The 12,880-nt window shown below is 41.8% G+C and overlaps 1 protein-coding gene across 1 annotated transcript in view; it reads left to right on the forward strand.

Moving 5' to 3' along the window:
• LOC115009017 (potassium voltage-gated channel subfamily KQT member 5-like) overlaps positions 1-12,880 on the forward strand; it is a 102,871-nt gene that overhangs the window by 68,679 nt on the left and 21,312 nt on the right. Inside the window, 4 exon segments of the mRNA XM_029432869.1 lie at positions 3,185-3,275; positions 4,494-4,620; positions 8,567-8,742; positions 11,938-12,063. Of these exon segments, the coding sequence (XP_029288729.1) occupies positions 3,185-3,275; positions 4,494-4,620; positions 8,567-8,742; positions 11,938-12,063 (520 nt within the window).

Consider the following 12,880-nt stretch of genomic DNA (forward strand, 5'->3'; position numbering starts at 1 on the left):
GACCTCATTAACATTGAGAAAACAAAGTATAATTACTTACTTTCACTTCTTCGTTTTTTCCCTAAATGGCAAGGATAATATGATGTGGTTTGGAGCCGAGACACAGCTCAGTTTAAATGTCATGATAGGAAAAGATACTTATTAGTTACATAGACATTGACAGTGAAATATCTGCTTTCATATTAAGCTTTGATGGAGAACTGAAAGCAAAACGTAATGATGAATAAACAAGCAGCAACACATTTGGTTTCAGGACCATGGACAGCATCAGAGGACATGTCTACAGAGCTTCTTCTGTAACCACCTGACACCCCATCAGATCATTACTGTAGCAGGAACCCAACGAACACACAACCAGTCCACAGAGCGGACCGGTTGATGAGTAATGGCTACTCTTAGTGGCTCTTAGTGGCTCTAGAGAGGTTGCATTGATTTTCACAGGATATAACTTGGTTCATTGTAGAAATAAAAAGACACAAATGCACACATTTGGGAAATGAATGCCAAAATGATTTTTCAAAATGTTCAATATCAAATAATAAATAGCTGCTATTTGTAACTCTGTGCCACCTCTCGCTATATTACACTGTTGCAGTGTGTGGACATTTGTCATTAGTCTAACAACCCATTTTCCAAACAAATCAATTAAATTATGCAAATGAGAGCAGCACTACCCACTCTTCTCTTTCTGTTTCTGTGTGAGGCGAGGAGGGGTGGAGGATGCATTTGAAAGAGGTGATTGTGTGAGTGGGTGGAAGGACAGATGTCTGTGTGTGTGTGTGTGTGTGTGTGTGTGTGTGTGTGTGTGTGTGTGTGTGTGTGTGTGTGTGTGTGTGTGTGTGTGTGTGTGTGTGTGTGTGTGTGTGTATAAGCCATCTTCATTTTCAGCCAGGGCTGTTTGGAAGGTTAAGAGCGAACAGTCTGCTGGATGTGCAGAGGGAGACGCTCCAGATTAAGTATGTCGCCGATGAGCGTAGTAGAGCATCATGACACCCAGGGGCCGGGGCCGGCTGAGAACAGTAGTTTGTGGGATTCATTAGTGTTCTTCGTTGAGAGTTTAATTATGCTGTCAGTGTGCTTTTCAGTAATTCTCTAACCCCTTTTAAAGTAAATATATTCAGGCTGGAAACGCGAGTTTAGCTATGGATGATTGTCACTCTGTAATTTTCGGTCTGACAACCTTGCAAGTGTGAGAGGCGTCGGTGTGCCGGTGACAGGGAGCTTGCTTTTCACATGACAGCACCACAATGCTTGTCACTAAATGTTTTTCCCAATCAAAGTCACATTATTGAAATCTTTGGAAATGTCAACAGAGCAAACCTCAAACTTGTGATACTTAATGCTTTTAATTCACTCCAACCCTCCAGCTGCGATGTGACAGAGCAAGAGGAGAACATATGGGTGGAGAAATAATGATGTAACCCTCCACATGGCTGTGGAAAATGTTGACCTCTGAGTCGACTGGGGTCAGATCAGCACAGTCCTGTACTGCATTCTAGGCTGTGGGACACTGACCCCCTCTCAACACCCACCATTTTCACACAATCACCTTTCCAACACTGGATGTAATCACGATGGCCCACAGTGTCCAAGCTTGAGAGACTTCCTTTTAAGTCTGTGAAACAGTTAACTACTAGCTAGTGAACATAGTGGACATTTGGCAGCCAGATATCTCCCGCAGGAGATGGGGAGGACAAAAATGGAGCTGAAAGAGTGAATATTGACATTCATCAGGAGGACTGAAACACAACTCCAAATGAATTATATGTTGCTCCTCTTCACTTCTGGATGTGTACATAAACAAGCAACTGTTTTAAGTTTGCCATATCAACTTAAAGGTATAATATGTCAAATGTGTTATATGTTACGTTATCCTAAATGTTTCCAACAATTGTCAACATTTAGAGTAATCTGTAATTGTATTCAAGGTAACGGTGAGTTTCATATGTTCCCCTCTAATAGTGATGCTTGTCTGCCAGAAATTGTTATTCAGTTTCAAGCCACATTTTTGACATACACTTTCTAGATATTGTTTGTTCTTCATCATATATTTTAAGGATTTTAGTCCTCGGAGGTCTGGATCTCAAGTTCTCAGAGAAACAAGCTGAGCAAACGTGAGCGGCAGCAGGAGAAACTCTGATTATTAACAACACACTGCTGTATTCAGTGTTTTGGAGAGCAGGACACCTCTGTGAATAATTAAACTGAAAATTGGCCGACAAAGTTGCGCTAAATGACTGGTGAAGTTACCGCCCACACAGCTGATTATTCTTATATTAGCTCCACCTTTACTGTACCGTCACCACTGGCTTTGCACATAACGTTGCTGGTCTTTCTGTGAAACATACCGGCCCAAACCATCGAGACATCAGTTGCCTGAGAGTGAAGTTCTCCCTTTTAAAGTGAAAGTTCTTCACAAATTTAGATGCATAAAGGTTAAAGCTTAGCAAAAGGTCTGCACTTTGAATTATTAATATGTAACTGTACAAACTTGAGGCAGGTCAGGACACATGTCTGCTCTACTAAAGCCTATCCTTGAAAGAGAAAGTACACACACAGCGGGCCAACCAGCAGGCTTCAGAGGACATCTGAGATGATAAAACACAGATGTGCTCTCACTGTTTAGCATCCAGAGCCACCGTAACTCTGAACCCCTCGCTCCTATTTCAGACATCAACGTGTTTTTGTACTATCTATGCAATGGAAATAAACCATGTTATGGTTATGAAGAGTGCAGGCTACGGTTTCCTGGCGGAGGGAGCGACAGTCGGAGTGTGGAAATGGTCGGATGTTGCTTGTTTTCCAATAGCCGCAGTGTAACTGCTTGTTTCTTGCAAATCATGTTACACAAACAAGCATGATTCACTTGATATCTCAGGAAATTGAATAATGGTCTGCCTAGCTTCACTGCAGAGAGGAAATAAGTTCTGTAATTGTTCTGCTCTTCCTTCAGTGCCAGAATGGGTTCAAGAGTCCGTCACAGAGGAAAACACAACTGACAATTCCACCTTAGTGCACATTTGTGTGATCAGCAGCACATTTGTGACCAGTGGAAATGATGTTTGGGAATGTGAGACTTGATCCGTCAGTGTGGTTGTTTCAGAGGTCAGACCATTGATGTCATCCCATTTGATTCCAATTTAGTGCATATGTTGTACTTATGTTGTTCTGTTGCTCTGTTTAGGTTCGTCCTGGTCTTCAGCTGCCTCGTCCTCTCTGTGTTCTCAACCATCCCGGCTCATCAGGACTTCTCCTCCTACTGTCTCTTGATTCTGGTAAGAAACTGCACAACTGTCAGCCATAAATCTGTCCTTAGTGATGGCCTCAGTTCTTATTTCCTCACCATTAAACCTATTCCCTTATCAGCCTGTAAATAATGTGAAAGTTTCAATTGTAGACTAGACATGACCACAGTGACCTCATCTTTAGACACATTGACAAAGTCCTGGAGTGTATGGAAGCAGAGAATTACTGAGGGTTTCATGCTTATTGTGATTTACCAGTTTAAAGTGGAGATGTAACAGTTTGTATCACTTTGGCTCATCTTCACATTCTCTGTAAGGACGGCTGACACATCTGTTTCATGGGACATCATGTCTGCTAAAGGTAGTAAATCATCTAAAACATTCATTCACATGTCAAAACCTGGTAGTTGTGTCAGTCGATGGCATCAGAATGAAGAAGTCAGCGTGTGAGCCGTACTGGTGGAAATGTTTACATGTCTTTTCACCTGGAAATGTTTCTGACTTGCTGAACTACACAAGCATCAGTTGTTTCAACAGTAGGTGAAGTTTACTTGGACATTTCATGTCATACATATTTATGGAATATAAATGTATGTATGTCTGACAGACTTTGATCATTTAATAGATCATTGTGCGTGTGATGGTTCAAACAAAGTTTAGAAGTCGGGAAGAGTTTAAGAGTTTCGCTGAGAATCAACTCATCAGTTTTGATCATGTGACTATTGTACTTGCTCTTGTGCACACGTGCAATTTGCTTGAATGAATGAGAAATTCAAATCTGTTGTGAACAACAAACTAATTGTTCAGAGATTAGAGCCTTAATTAAAAGAAATTGTGTTTAGCACGGTATTGACTTTTCCAAGTAAACTTTACCTTACTGTTGAAATGGGAATGTAAAAGCATCAGAGCAGTGAGCAGTCAGTCAGATTTGAATATAAGAAACATTTGTTGACCATGATGGTGAAAAACATCTAAACGATGACAAAACTACTTTTTATTCTGATGGCATCGGCCAATTTACTGACACAATATCTCTGTTTTGAAGCATGAATGATGTCCCGTGAAACAGACGCACTTACAGTTTGGAGAATGTTAAGACGAGCCAAAGCGATGAATACAAACTTTATCGATATGTATAATAATATGAGGTGATGTATTTGTAATCGACACAGAAAACCACATGAGTATATTCTGGTCACATCATTGCTACACTACTAAAACAAGTATTGATTTTGTCTTTTTGAGCAGGAGTTTGTGATGATCGTGGTGTTCGGGCTGGAGTACATCGTCCGTGTCTGGTCGTCAGGATGCTGCTGTCGCTACAGAGGATGGCAGGGACGACTCCGCTTTGCCAGGAAGCCTTTCTGCGTCATAGGTCAGTTGTTTGAGCGCATCTTTCTGTTGAGACTCTTTTGTGGAAAGAGCAGGAGTGTCATTTCCTCTTCTTCATCGCTTCACTTTTCAGTTGCAGTCTACTTGCCCCCTACCGGACCTCACTGTGCTCTCTGTTAACACTGATGTTCGACGCACGCTTCCACAGCACGCTATTGACCATGGTTTGCTGGTGTCATTTACAGCTGTGGTCAGAGCTCATAAGAGCAGAGAGCATTTACGTAACGAGGTTGAATTAACTGACTTTTATTCTTTCCACTGTTTAGACATGGATCTCTCTGCTCCTTCTTGGAAACTACTGCAGAGAGAGAGAAGGAGAGAGAGGGAGAGGGGGAGAGGGGAGAGAGAGAAGAGAGAGAGGGGGAGAGGGAGGGAGAGGGAGAGGGAGAGAGAGGGAGAGAGAGGGAGAGAGAGGGAGAGAGAGAGAGAGAGAGAGAGAGAGAGAGAGAGAGAGGAGGGAGAGAGAGAGAGAGAGGGAGAGAGAGAGAGTAGAGGTCACGCGGGGTGCTCTGAGCTCCTGTCGTCACACTGTGTAGCGGGTGTTGTAGTTTGCCAGGGCTTAGGGAATAAGAGCAAAACAAAAGGGTGAGACTAAGAGAGAGAGAAGCAGGCAGTATGAGAGAGACAAATGAGAGAGATTATGGGATAGAAAGAGAAAATGAGTTGAACTCAGAGGACCTGAGCAGTAAAGATGGAGGTGATGCAGGTACACATGATGATCACTCACATTAGGATATTTAGCTTTCTTCTTGTCACTGTGTCATATATAACTGCACCTCTCACACTGTGTGATTTAATCAAATTCAACATGCATGCAAGACGGGGATTATGGGAGTTTTGTATAAATTCACAACTACAATGTGAACATGTTTTTAGATTACAGCTCAGCTGCATCTTCTGCGGGTCACTGTGGGTTAGGGAATCTTGAAAAAACAAAAACAATACTTAGTTCAGCAAGTTTAAATGTTTCCGAGGGATTTTCTTTTTTAAAGTGAAAATACTGTAAATTATGCAATCTTAATTTGTTTTATTTGATGGCTGTTAGTTTGCTTCCAAAAGATTAATTTCTTCTATTTTTGCATCTGCCTTCAAAACATAATATGGGAATGTGGTGCTGTATTTGATCAAAGTGAGGCGGTGATGACATACACTGTCGTTCAAAAGCTGGTGCTCTCCTGCAACAAAGCTTGATCGGGTCCAGTCAGACGGCTGAGAGGACCGCTCTGTGTGTTTGAAGAGTCTTTCATGCTTTTATGTTGTCGGGTTTGTTTTGTACATGGAGAACAAAACGCTGTACAAAGGTTCAAACAGACTGACGGTTGAAAGGGCAGAAAGAGACAAAGATTAAGTTGTGATAGTATTATCCCCTGTCATGCAACACTGTGGGGACTAAATGGAAGTTTGAATCATTTGATTCTTCTGGAAATGATATACATTTTCTTACTTCTGATTCTTGTTTTAGGCAGAACATTTATTTCTTAGGTATAAGAAAACAACCCTGAGAGTTTTGTCTCACATACACATTTCTAATGATGATACTTGAGGACGTGACATTTTAAAAAACATTGGTAACTACCTGCTGTGGAATTTCTAATGGAACGACACCGGACTTCACTCCCCATTCATTTCAATGAGGAAAAGAGCGAGACGTCGCACTCGGTTGCAAATCAACACTTTATTCACTTCACGCAGAAAGTGATTCAAACAGAAGGAACAGATTGATGCTGTCGTGAGCGCATGGACACTGATGGGGTTTATAAAAATAAAGTGTTTAAAAGCCGTATGCACCTACAACCGTACCCCCCCCCCTCCTGTCCTGTCTGCAGCATGCTAATAAATAAAAAGTACCACCTGACTGCAACTTAAAGAGAGACTTGACAGCTTGAACATGCCTTCTTTACAAATTCAAAACATTTATTCAGAGCCCTGACACATGTTCCCATGCCGAGGATTTATTGGGGATTTCTCAAAGTAAGATTGATTTCACAGAGCAGAGGCTTGTGGCTTTTACTGTCCGCTTTTTGCAAAGTTGAAGCTCACTGTTGGAGCAGTTGATAATAGCCCAGCCCTGCTGCCAGAAAAGACATCTAGCTTCTTTCAAAGCTGTTTCATCATATAAGCTGTTCTACAGGAGGCCCGACCTCCTGGTGTACAGCTTTCTTGGCATCTGCTTGAACTGTAACTCAGCGAGGTTTCAGCAGATGAGCAGAGCGACATGATGGAGTGTGAGTAAAGTTATAAATGTGCCACAGACACTGATCAACATAGTAGATTACTTACAGAAGGAATACTACTGTTACTCTTAGAAACATGCTCGTAATCTTTAATCCTGTCTGTTTCGGGGGTCCAGAGAATTATTCATTATTAATTACTGTTTTTTCAGAAGTTATAAAATGTGGCCAGGATCAATAGATAGTGTAATAAAGTAACTGTTCATGTAATTTACTAACTCATAAAAGAAGACTTAATGAGAGGCACTACGGAGTTGCATTGTTCTCTTCTGGTTTGTTGGCCTGTGCCCTTTTACTGACATTGGCACACACCACGACCACACACACTCAAATTAATTAACACATTCATTCCTTTATCATTCACTTTCCTCACTTTTTTCTCTGTGCACCTTCAAAGGGAGGGAAGGAGCTGCAGGCCTGCGGGCGCCCCGGAGACTCACCTCCTGGGTGTCATTAATGCATTTTTCATGGAGCTGTTGCTGACTTGTCCCCTTTTCCCTGTCCCCACTATGGGTCAACTGGTTCATGGTTTATAAGAGAAGCCATTAAACACACCTTAGTCAGCAATTCTCTCCAAAACGGCAGAAGGACAGGAGCTGACAGGGCTCAAAAAGTGACATCCATAGAACAGTTTGGTCTCATTTTGAGACTCTGCAGATTAATTCCACACACGATATGTTATGATCCACTAAAGTTAGGCACGGTGCAAGATTAATAAATCCCTGTTTTTGTTATCTTTATGTCCGTGCATCTGTATGTTGATGTGTGTGCATCCGTTTGCATCACATACATATACAGCTTGCCTGCACTTATGTGGGAAACTGAAATGAGCAACAAATCTGAAGAGCTTTAGAATCTGAGTTTTATGCAGTGTACAGATATCTTCAGATATACTGTGCGTGGATATATATTCTTCACATAACAGTGATTTAGCCAATTACTCCTTCCCCACTGTCCTGTTTGTGTCCACAGCACTATGGATGTGGTAGCCAGACGACGTATGCGAACATATAGTATATAGGACGAGTACACAATGTTGATGCCCATGGCAGATACTGTCATCTCCAGTAGTGGAGCTTTGTTGAGCTTCCACAGTGAGGGGTGAGAGTGGGGTGACAACAGTTAGTTGCTGTTCTTGCAGCAACATGATAGACATCAAGTCAGCGTATTCTGAGCTCCAGGCTGGGATGAGCCATCCTTGCCTGTCTGTTTAAAGAGCCACTTTCACATTAAGATCAATATCAGGGTGATATACTTGCCTTTAGGTTGGACCTCGTAGCTTTCAGGGTGAACACTCTTCAGCTCATATGACAAGTCGTTTGAGTGTGCGTGAACTATTTATAGAACTTGATCTCCAGTGGAATCACTGTTGTTTACGAGTGTTGAGGGCGATACAAATCAGAAAGTCTTAAAGAAATGACCATTTGACTCCATGCACTAATAATGTACTCAGCTGCATTACATGAGTGTTCTTCCCCATTCCCCATCACCCATTGCGTGGGAGCAAAAGTTTAAAATACAAATTGCAGGAAGAGAGCTTTAAGTCATACTTTTACAAAATAACACAGCATAACAATGGAAGAAATATTATTTCCATGCAGTTAAATGCAAAGTTTTAAAACTCAAATGTTTGCACAGGATGAATTTTGTTTGCAGCGTTGAGTCATAACTCGTGTGTGTTTCCTCTCTGCCCCCCAGACATCATCGTGCTGATAGCGTCTGTGGCGGTGGTGTCAGCAGGAAGCCAGGGCAACATCTTCGCCACCTCTGTGCTGCGGAGCCTGCGTTTCCTGCAGATCCTACGCATGGTGCGGATGGACCGAAGAGGAGGCACCTGGAAGCTGCTGGGCTCTGTGGTCTACGCACACAGCAAGGTGGAATGATCAACACACACACACACACACACACACTTGTTGCCGTTAGCTAAGAACAAGCTCTCTGGGACCTGACAAGGTTTCTTGCTGATGCTTGCCATCTACTGTAGGCCTGTAAATGGTCTGCCACTTAAACGCCACTGATTGTAATTATGAGTGGAGGAGGTCAGAGTGGAGTCTCAGTCAATCACATTACTGTCACAGAGCAACGCAGGATAACAGAACTGACGTCTATGGACTTTGAGCAGAACCTTCCTCTCATGGTTTGTGACAAGAGAAGCCGTCTTAAATAGGGAGTGGCTGTAAGAGCGCAACCGATCACATATTACATTCCCCACGTGCAATAGGAAGACATAAATAGCACACATCATAATACTCATATATACTCATATGTCAATCACCATTATCATATGTGGAGCTAGAAAAGTAAAACACTCTGTATGGTATTAACAGTATATGTGCCTCAAAATGCTGGAAACGGAGGGCAGCGCAAGTGTTAAACATAAAAACATATAAACCCCGAGTCATTGTCCTTGAAGTGCTGACTCCAGAATCAGCTCCAGCACTAGTTGTATTAAACTGTACACAATAAATATTAGATGAATCCTTGTAATCTTGGCAGATAAATTGTGTTATTGTAATTTAAGTAAACACATTAATACATGTACATACACTTGAATAAACCAAAGCAATCTAATAGCACAGCCCTGTAATAAATCCTCCTTTGATGAAGCTCAATGCTAAGCGTCTTTGAGTTACAAGAAAAGCGCTATACAAGTCTAATGTATTATTATTATTATTATTATTATTATTATTATTATTATTATTATTATTATTATTATTATTATTATATTAAGGTGGTTCTACTCTATGGCTCATGTTCAAAGCAACAGTAAGTGGTGTGTGCAACAACTCTTCTTTTTACTTCTGTCTTAGTTCAGTTTGACCCCACAGAAGCACAACAGCTCATTGTTGCTGGCATACTGCGTGTGACATGAGGGTGTGTTTTGTAAGGGCTTTTCTGAAAAGGGTTTTTGGGCCGCAGTAGATATAGAAGTTTCTGGCCGTTATTTCTATCACATTCTGAGTGAAAGAATAAACCAAAAACCAACAATTATGAAGCCGGGACTTTTGCCCGCCAGCCAATCCCCTGTGGGTAACGGATTTATGGCATACGTACAGTTTTCCAAGAGACTATTTATTTTTTAGAAATGTGAATGAATCAACACTTTGAACACACAGAAGGGGGTGAATGCTGGAGTAGAGGATGTGTAATGGAAACATTATCCACCAGATAGTTAATTGCCGTGAACAGCAAAAACAAAGACATTTACAGTAAATGTTAGAAGAAGCGCTGTGTAGTTTGTTGGTGAGGGAAGAGTCATCTGCTTTGTGATCAGAGTTCACTGTCCTGCTGGAGGTGGCATTCATTAGATGAAAAACGCTGGGAAGTGCCCGCCTGAACGCGCTGCCCTCTGTACGATGTACGATCAATAGAGCCAAAAAGTGTCATACAGTAGGATCATTTGACCTTTGTTGTGACTCTTACAATTAGTTGTCGGTTTGAGCCTGTGCTGTCTTATTTTAATACATTTACGGAAAGCAAAATATTGATCCTACATCTATGTTTACGCATCTCTTCTGACGTGACCTCAGTCCAGCTTGGTGTAGGCGATGATGTTGATGAGTCCTCTCTCTCGACACTCATTTCAATAGAATTTGCTGGGTAGATAGCGAGACTGTTTCCTAATAGTCGCAATTGAGAAAATATGTGATGGAACATTGCCAGACTGATGGACACAAAGCAAATAACGAAGTGGAAAAATGTGGTTATGACTCACGTACGATAACTTTCCTCAAATTACAATAATTGTAAGCCTCTGGTACGATAGTTTAGCATTTCCCATCTAGCAACGCGTCTGCCTGATAACCTCAACAACATATGTACCTGCTGTTGTGCACTTTTGAATTTGGGTTTCCATGAAAAGCTCTCACCCAACTGGAAAAGCAAAAAGCGACAGTACCTGCATGTTGTAACACAGTGGTGGGCCACTGTGTTACAACATGCAAGGCCTTCTCTGCTGGCCTAAACATCATCAGAATATAAATTTAATTTTGATATATTTTTTTACCACAAATATGTATTTAATTATTCGCCATATTCTCTTCATTTCATAGCTTTCCTCTTGGTTGCGCTGCTTCCAGCCTCAGATGGAGATTTGGAGAGCTGGCCTTTATGTTAGAGCTTTTATCCAATCATATTTCAGCCATGATGTGTTGCCAGGGTCCAAGAAATCTGCCCTGAGGCCTTCAGAATCAACAGCGGGCGCCTGTCGCTTAAAGTGAACGGAGACAAAACTGTGGCGTTAACCAATCAGATTTCGAGTTGGCGACACCGGGGCCAGCTAGCAGGCATACGATAACATCAGCACGTCCACGTCTTTTGATTGGATACGCACTATTGAGAGGCAGAGCTATGCAGAGCTAGCAAACTTTGAACAAGCTAATTTGTGTAGATTTCAACAAGCTGGTTTTTTTCAACCCACAATGGCTGAAGGAGGAGAAGAGATCGATTTGGTCGCAGATATAATTACGCCATTTTCAAGACGACCTTTTCAAGAAAAGCTAGACACCGTGAGAAGAGGCCAACCCCGACACTAGCGAGCCTATCACAGCTGGGAAAAGGGATTGTCCGCCACTTTCAAATCACTAACTACGAGCGGTACCCCTGGCTCAAAGCCTCCGAGAGGCACTGCACATTGTACTGCTGGGAATGCCTGCTATTTACAACTAAATGTTTTGTAAATATTAATATAACTGTTGTTAGGGTGATGCAACGCCCGGTTATACTGCGTTTCTGTCTAAATGTATAGTTTTTAGAGCCATGGCGTCATAATGATGCTATTAAGAGGTGGAATAATTCAGGTAGGACTGTGTAGGACATCACTGAAGGCCTAGCTGGGAAATGCACGGCCCGCCACTGTTGTAACATCATCTGCAGGGATTGATGCAGATTTAAATCACAGATTCAATGAAGGATCATAACTTTCCTTTGTATCACCTGGTCGGTGAATAGAATGTTTTGTCCTCAAAGTTCATATAAAAAGCAGATTTAGGTTGATCCACTGTTCATATACCAAAGTGGTTGTGCATTAATAACATGTTCTGTGTTCCATCATTACTCTCTGCCTGCAGGAACTGGTGACCGCCTGGTACATCGGCTTCTTGGTCCTCATCTTCTCTTCGTTCCTCGTCTACCTTGTGGAGAACAAGTTCAACAACGAGTTTGCTACGTACGCTGATGCTTTGTGGTGGGGCACGGTGAGTCTGGAGGAATACCTGTTGCTCTGTTAGCCAGAATTATGTAAAAACTCTCAATGGAAATGATTATTTGAATAGCTGCCAGACAACTTTTCATTCCACCTCCTGTATATGAAGCTGTCTACAACGGCCTATTAGGGCTATTGTAGGTTCAAAAAAATAAGAGTGCCGGGAAAGGATCTTTGGAATATTACCCACCTCCCTTGGCTATGTAATTATAATTTTTTCTGAACCTACAATGGCCCTAATATCCATTGTAGCTCTCTGCTGGATATCTTAAATGTATTTATTTTCGCAGCCTCAGTCTGGTTTCTCGGGCAACAGGAAATCTCAAAGTTACACCTCTTACACATTAATGTTACCTCTTCACATTAATGTGTCCTGCATTGAACGCTAATATTTTTCTCTTGTACGGTTTGTCATTGCCTCTGAGCATTGACAGCTCCTCCATAAACATTAGTCTTGCATGGCTCCATTAACCACCATTTTCATAACGGCTCAAACAAACATAATGATACCAAATGGCTGAAACCTCCTTTGTGATGCAAGGCAATCAGAGCCTGGAAGAAAGACTGATCAGTCTGCCTCAACAAAGAGACAGACAGACAGACAGACAGACAGACAGACAGACAGGATATATGTTCAGTATAGATAGACAGACAGATGAAACAGATAGAACAGACAACCAGAGCACTGAAGGCAAAAGTGTTGTAACGTCCACTGTCAGGTTTATTTGCTCCCGTTATTAAACAATGAATACATTGCATTAAATACTTATTTTCAGGCTCCAGCTGAACACGTGTGAATAGCTCTCTTA

The sequence above is a fragment of the Cottoperca gobio genome, chromosome 1 (genome assembly GCF_900634415.1).
Source record: "Cottoperca gobio chromosome 1, fCotGob3.1, whole genome shotgun sequence".
In the NCBI taxonomy this organism is placed as follows: Eukaryota; Metazoa; Chordata; class Actinopteri; order Perciformes; family Bovichtidae; genus Cottoperca; species Cottoperca gobio.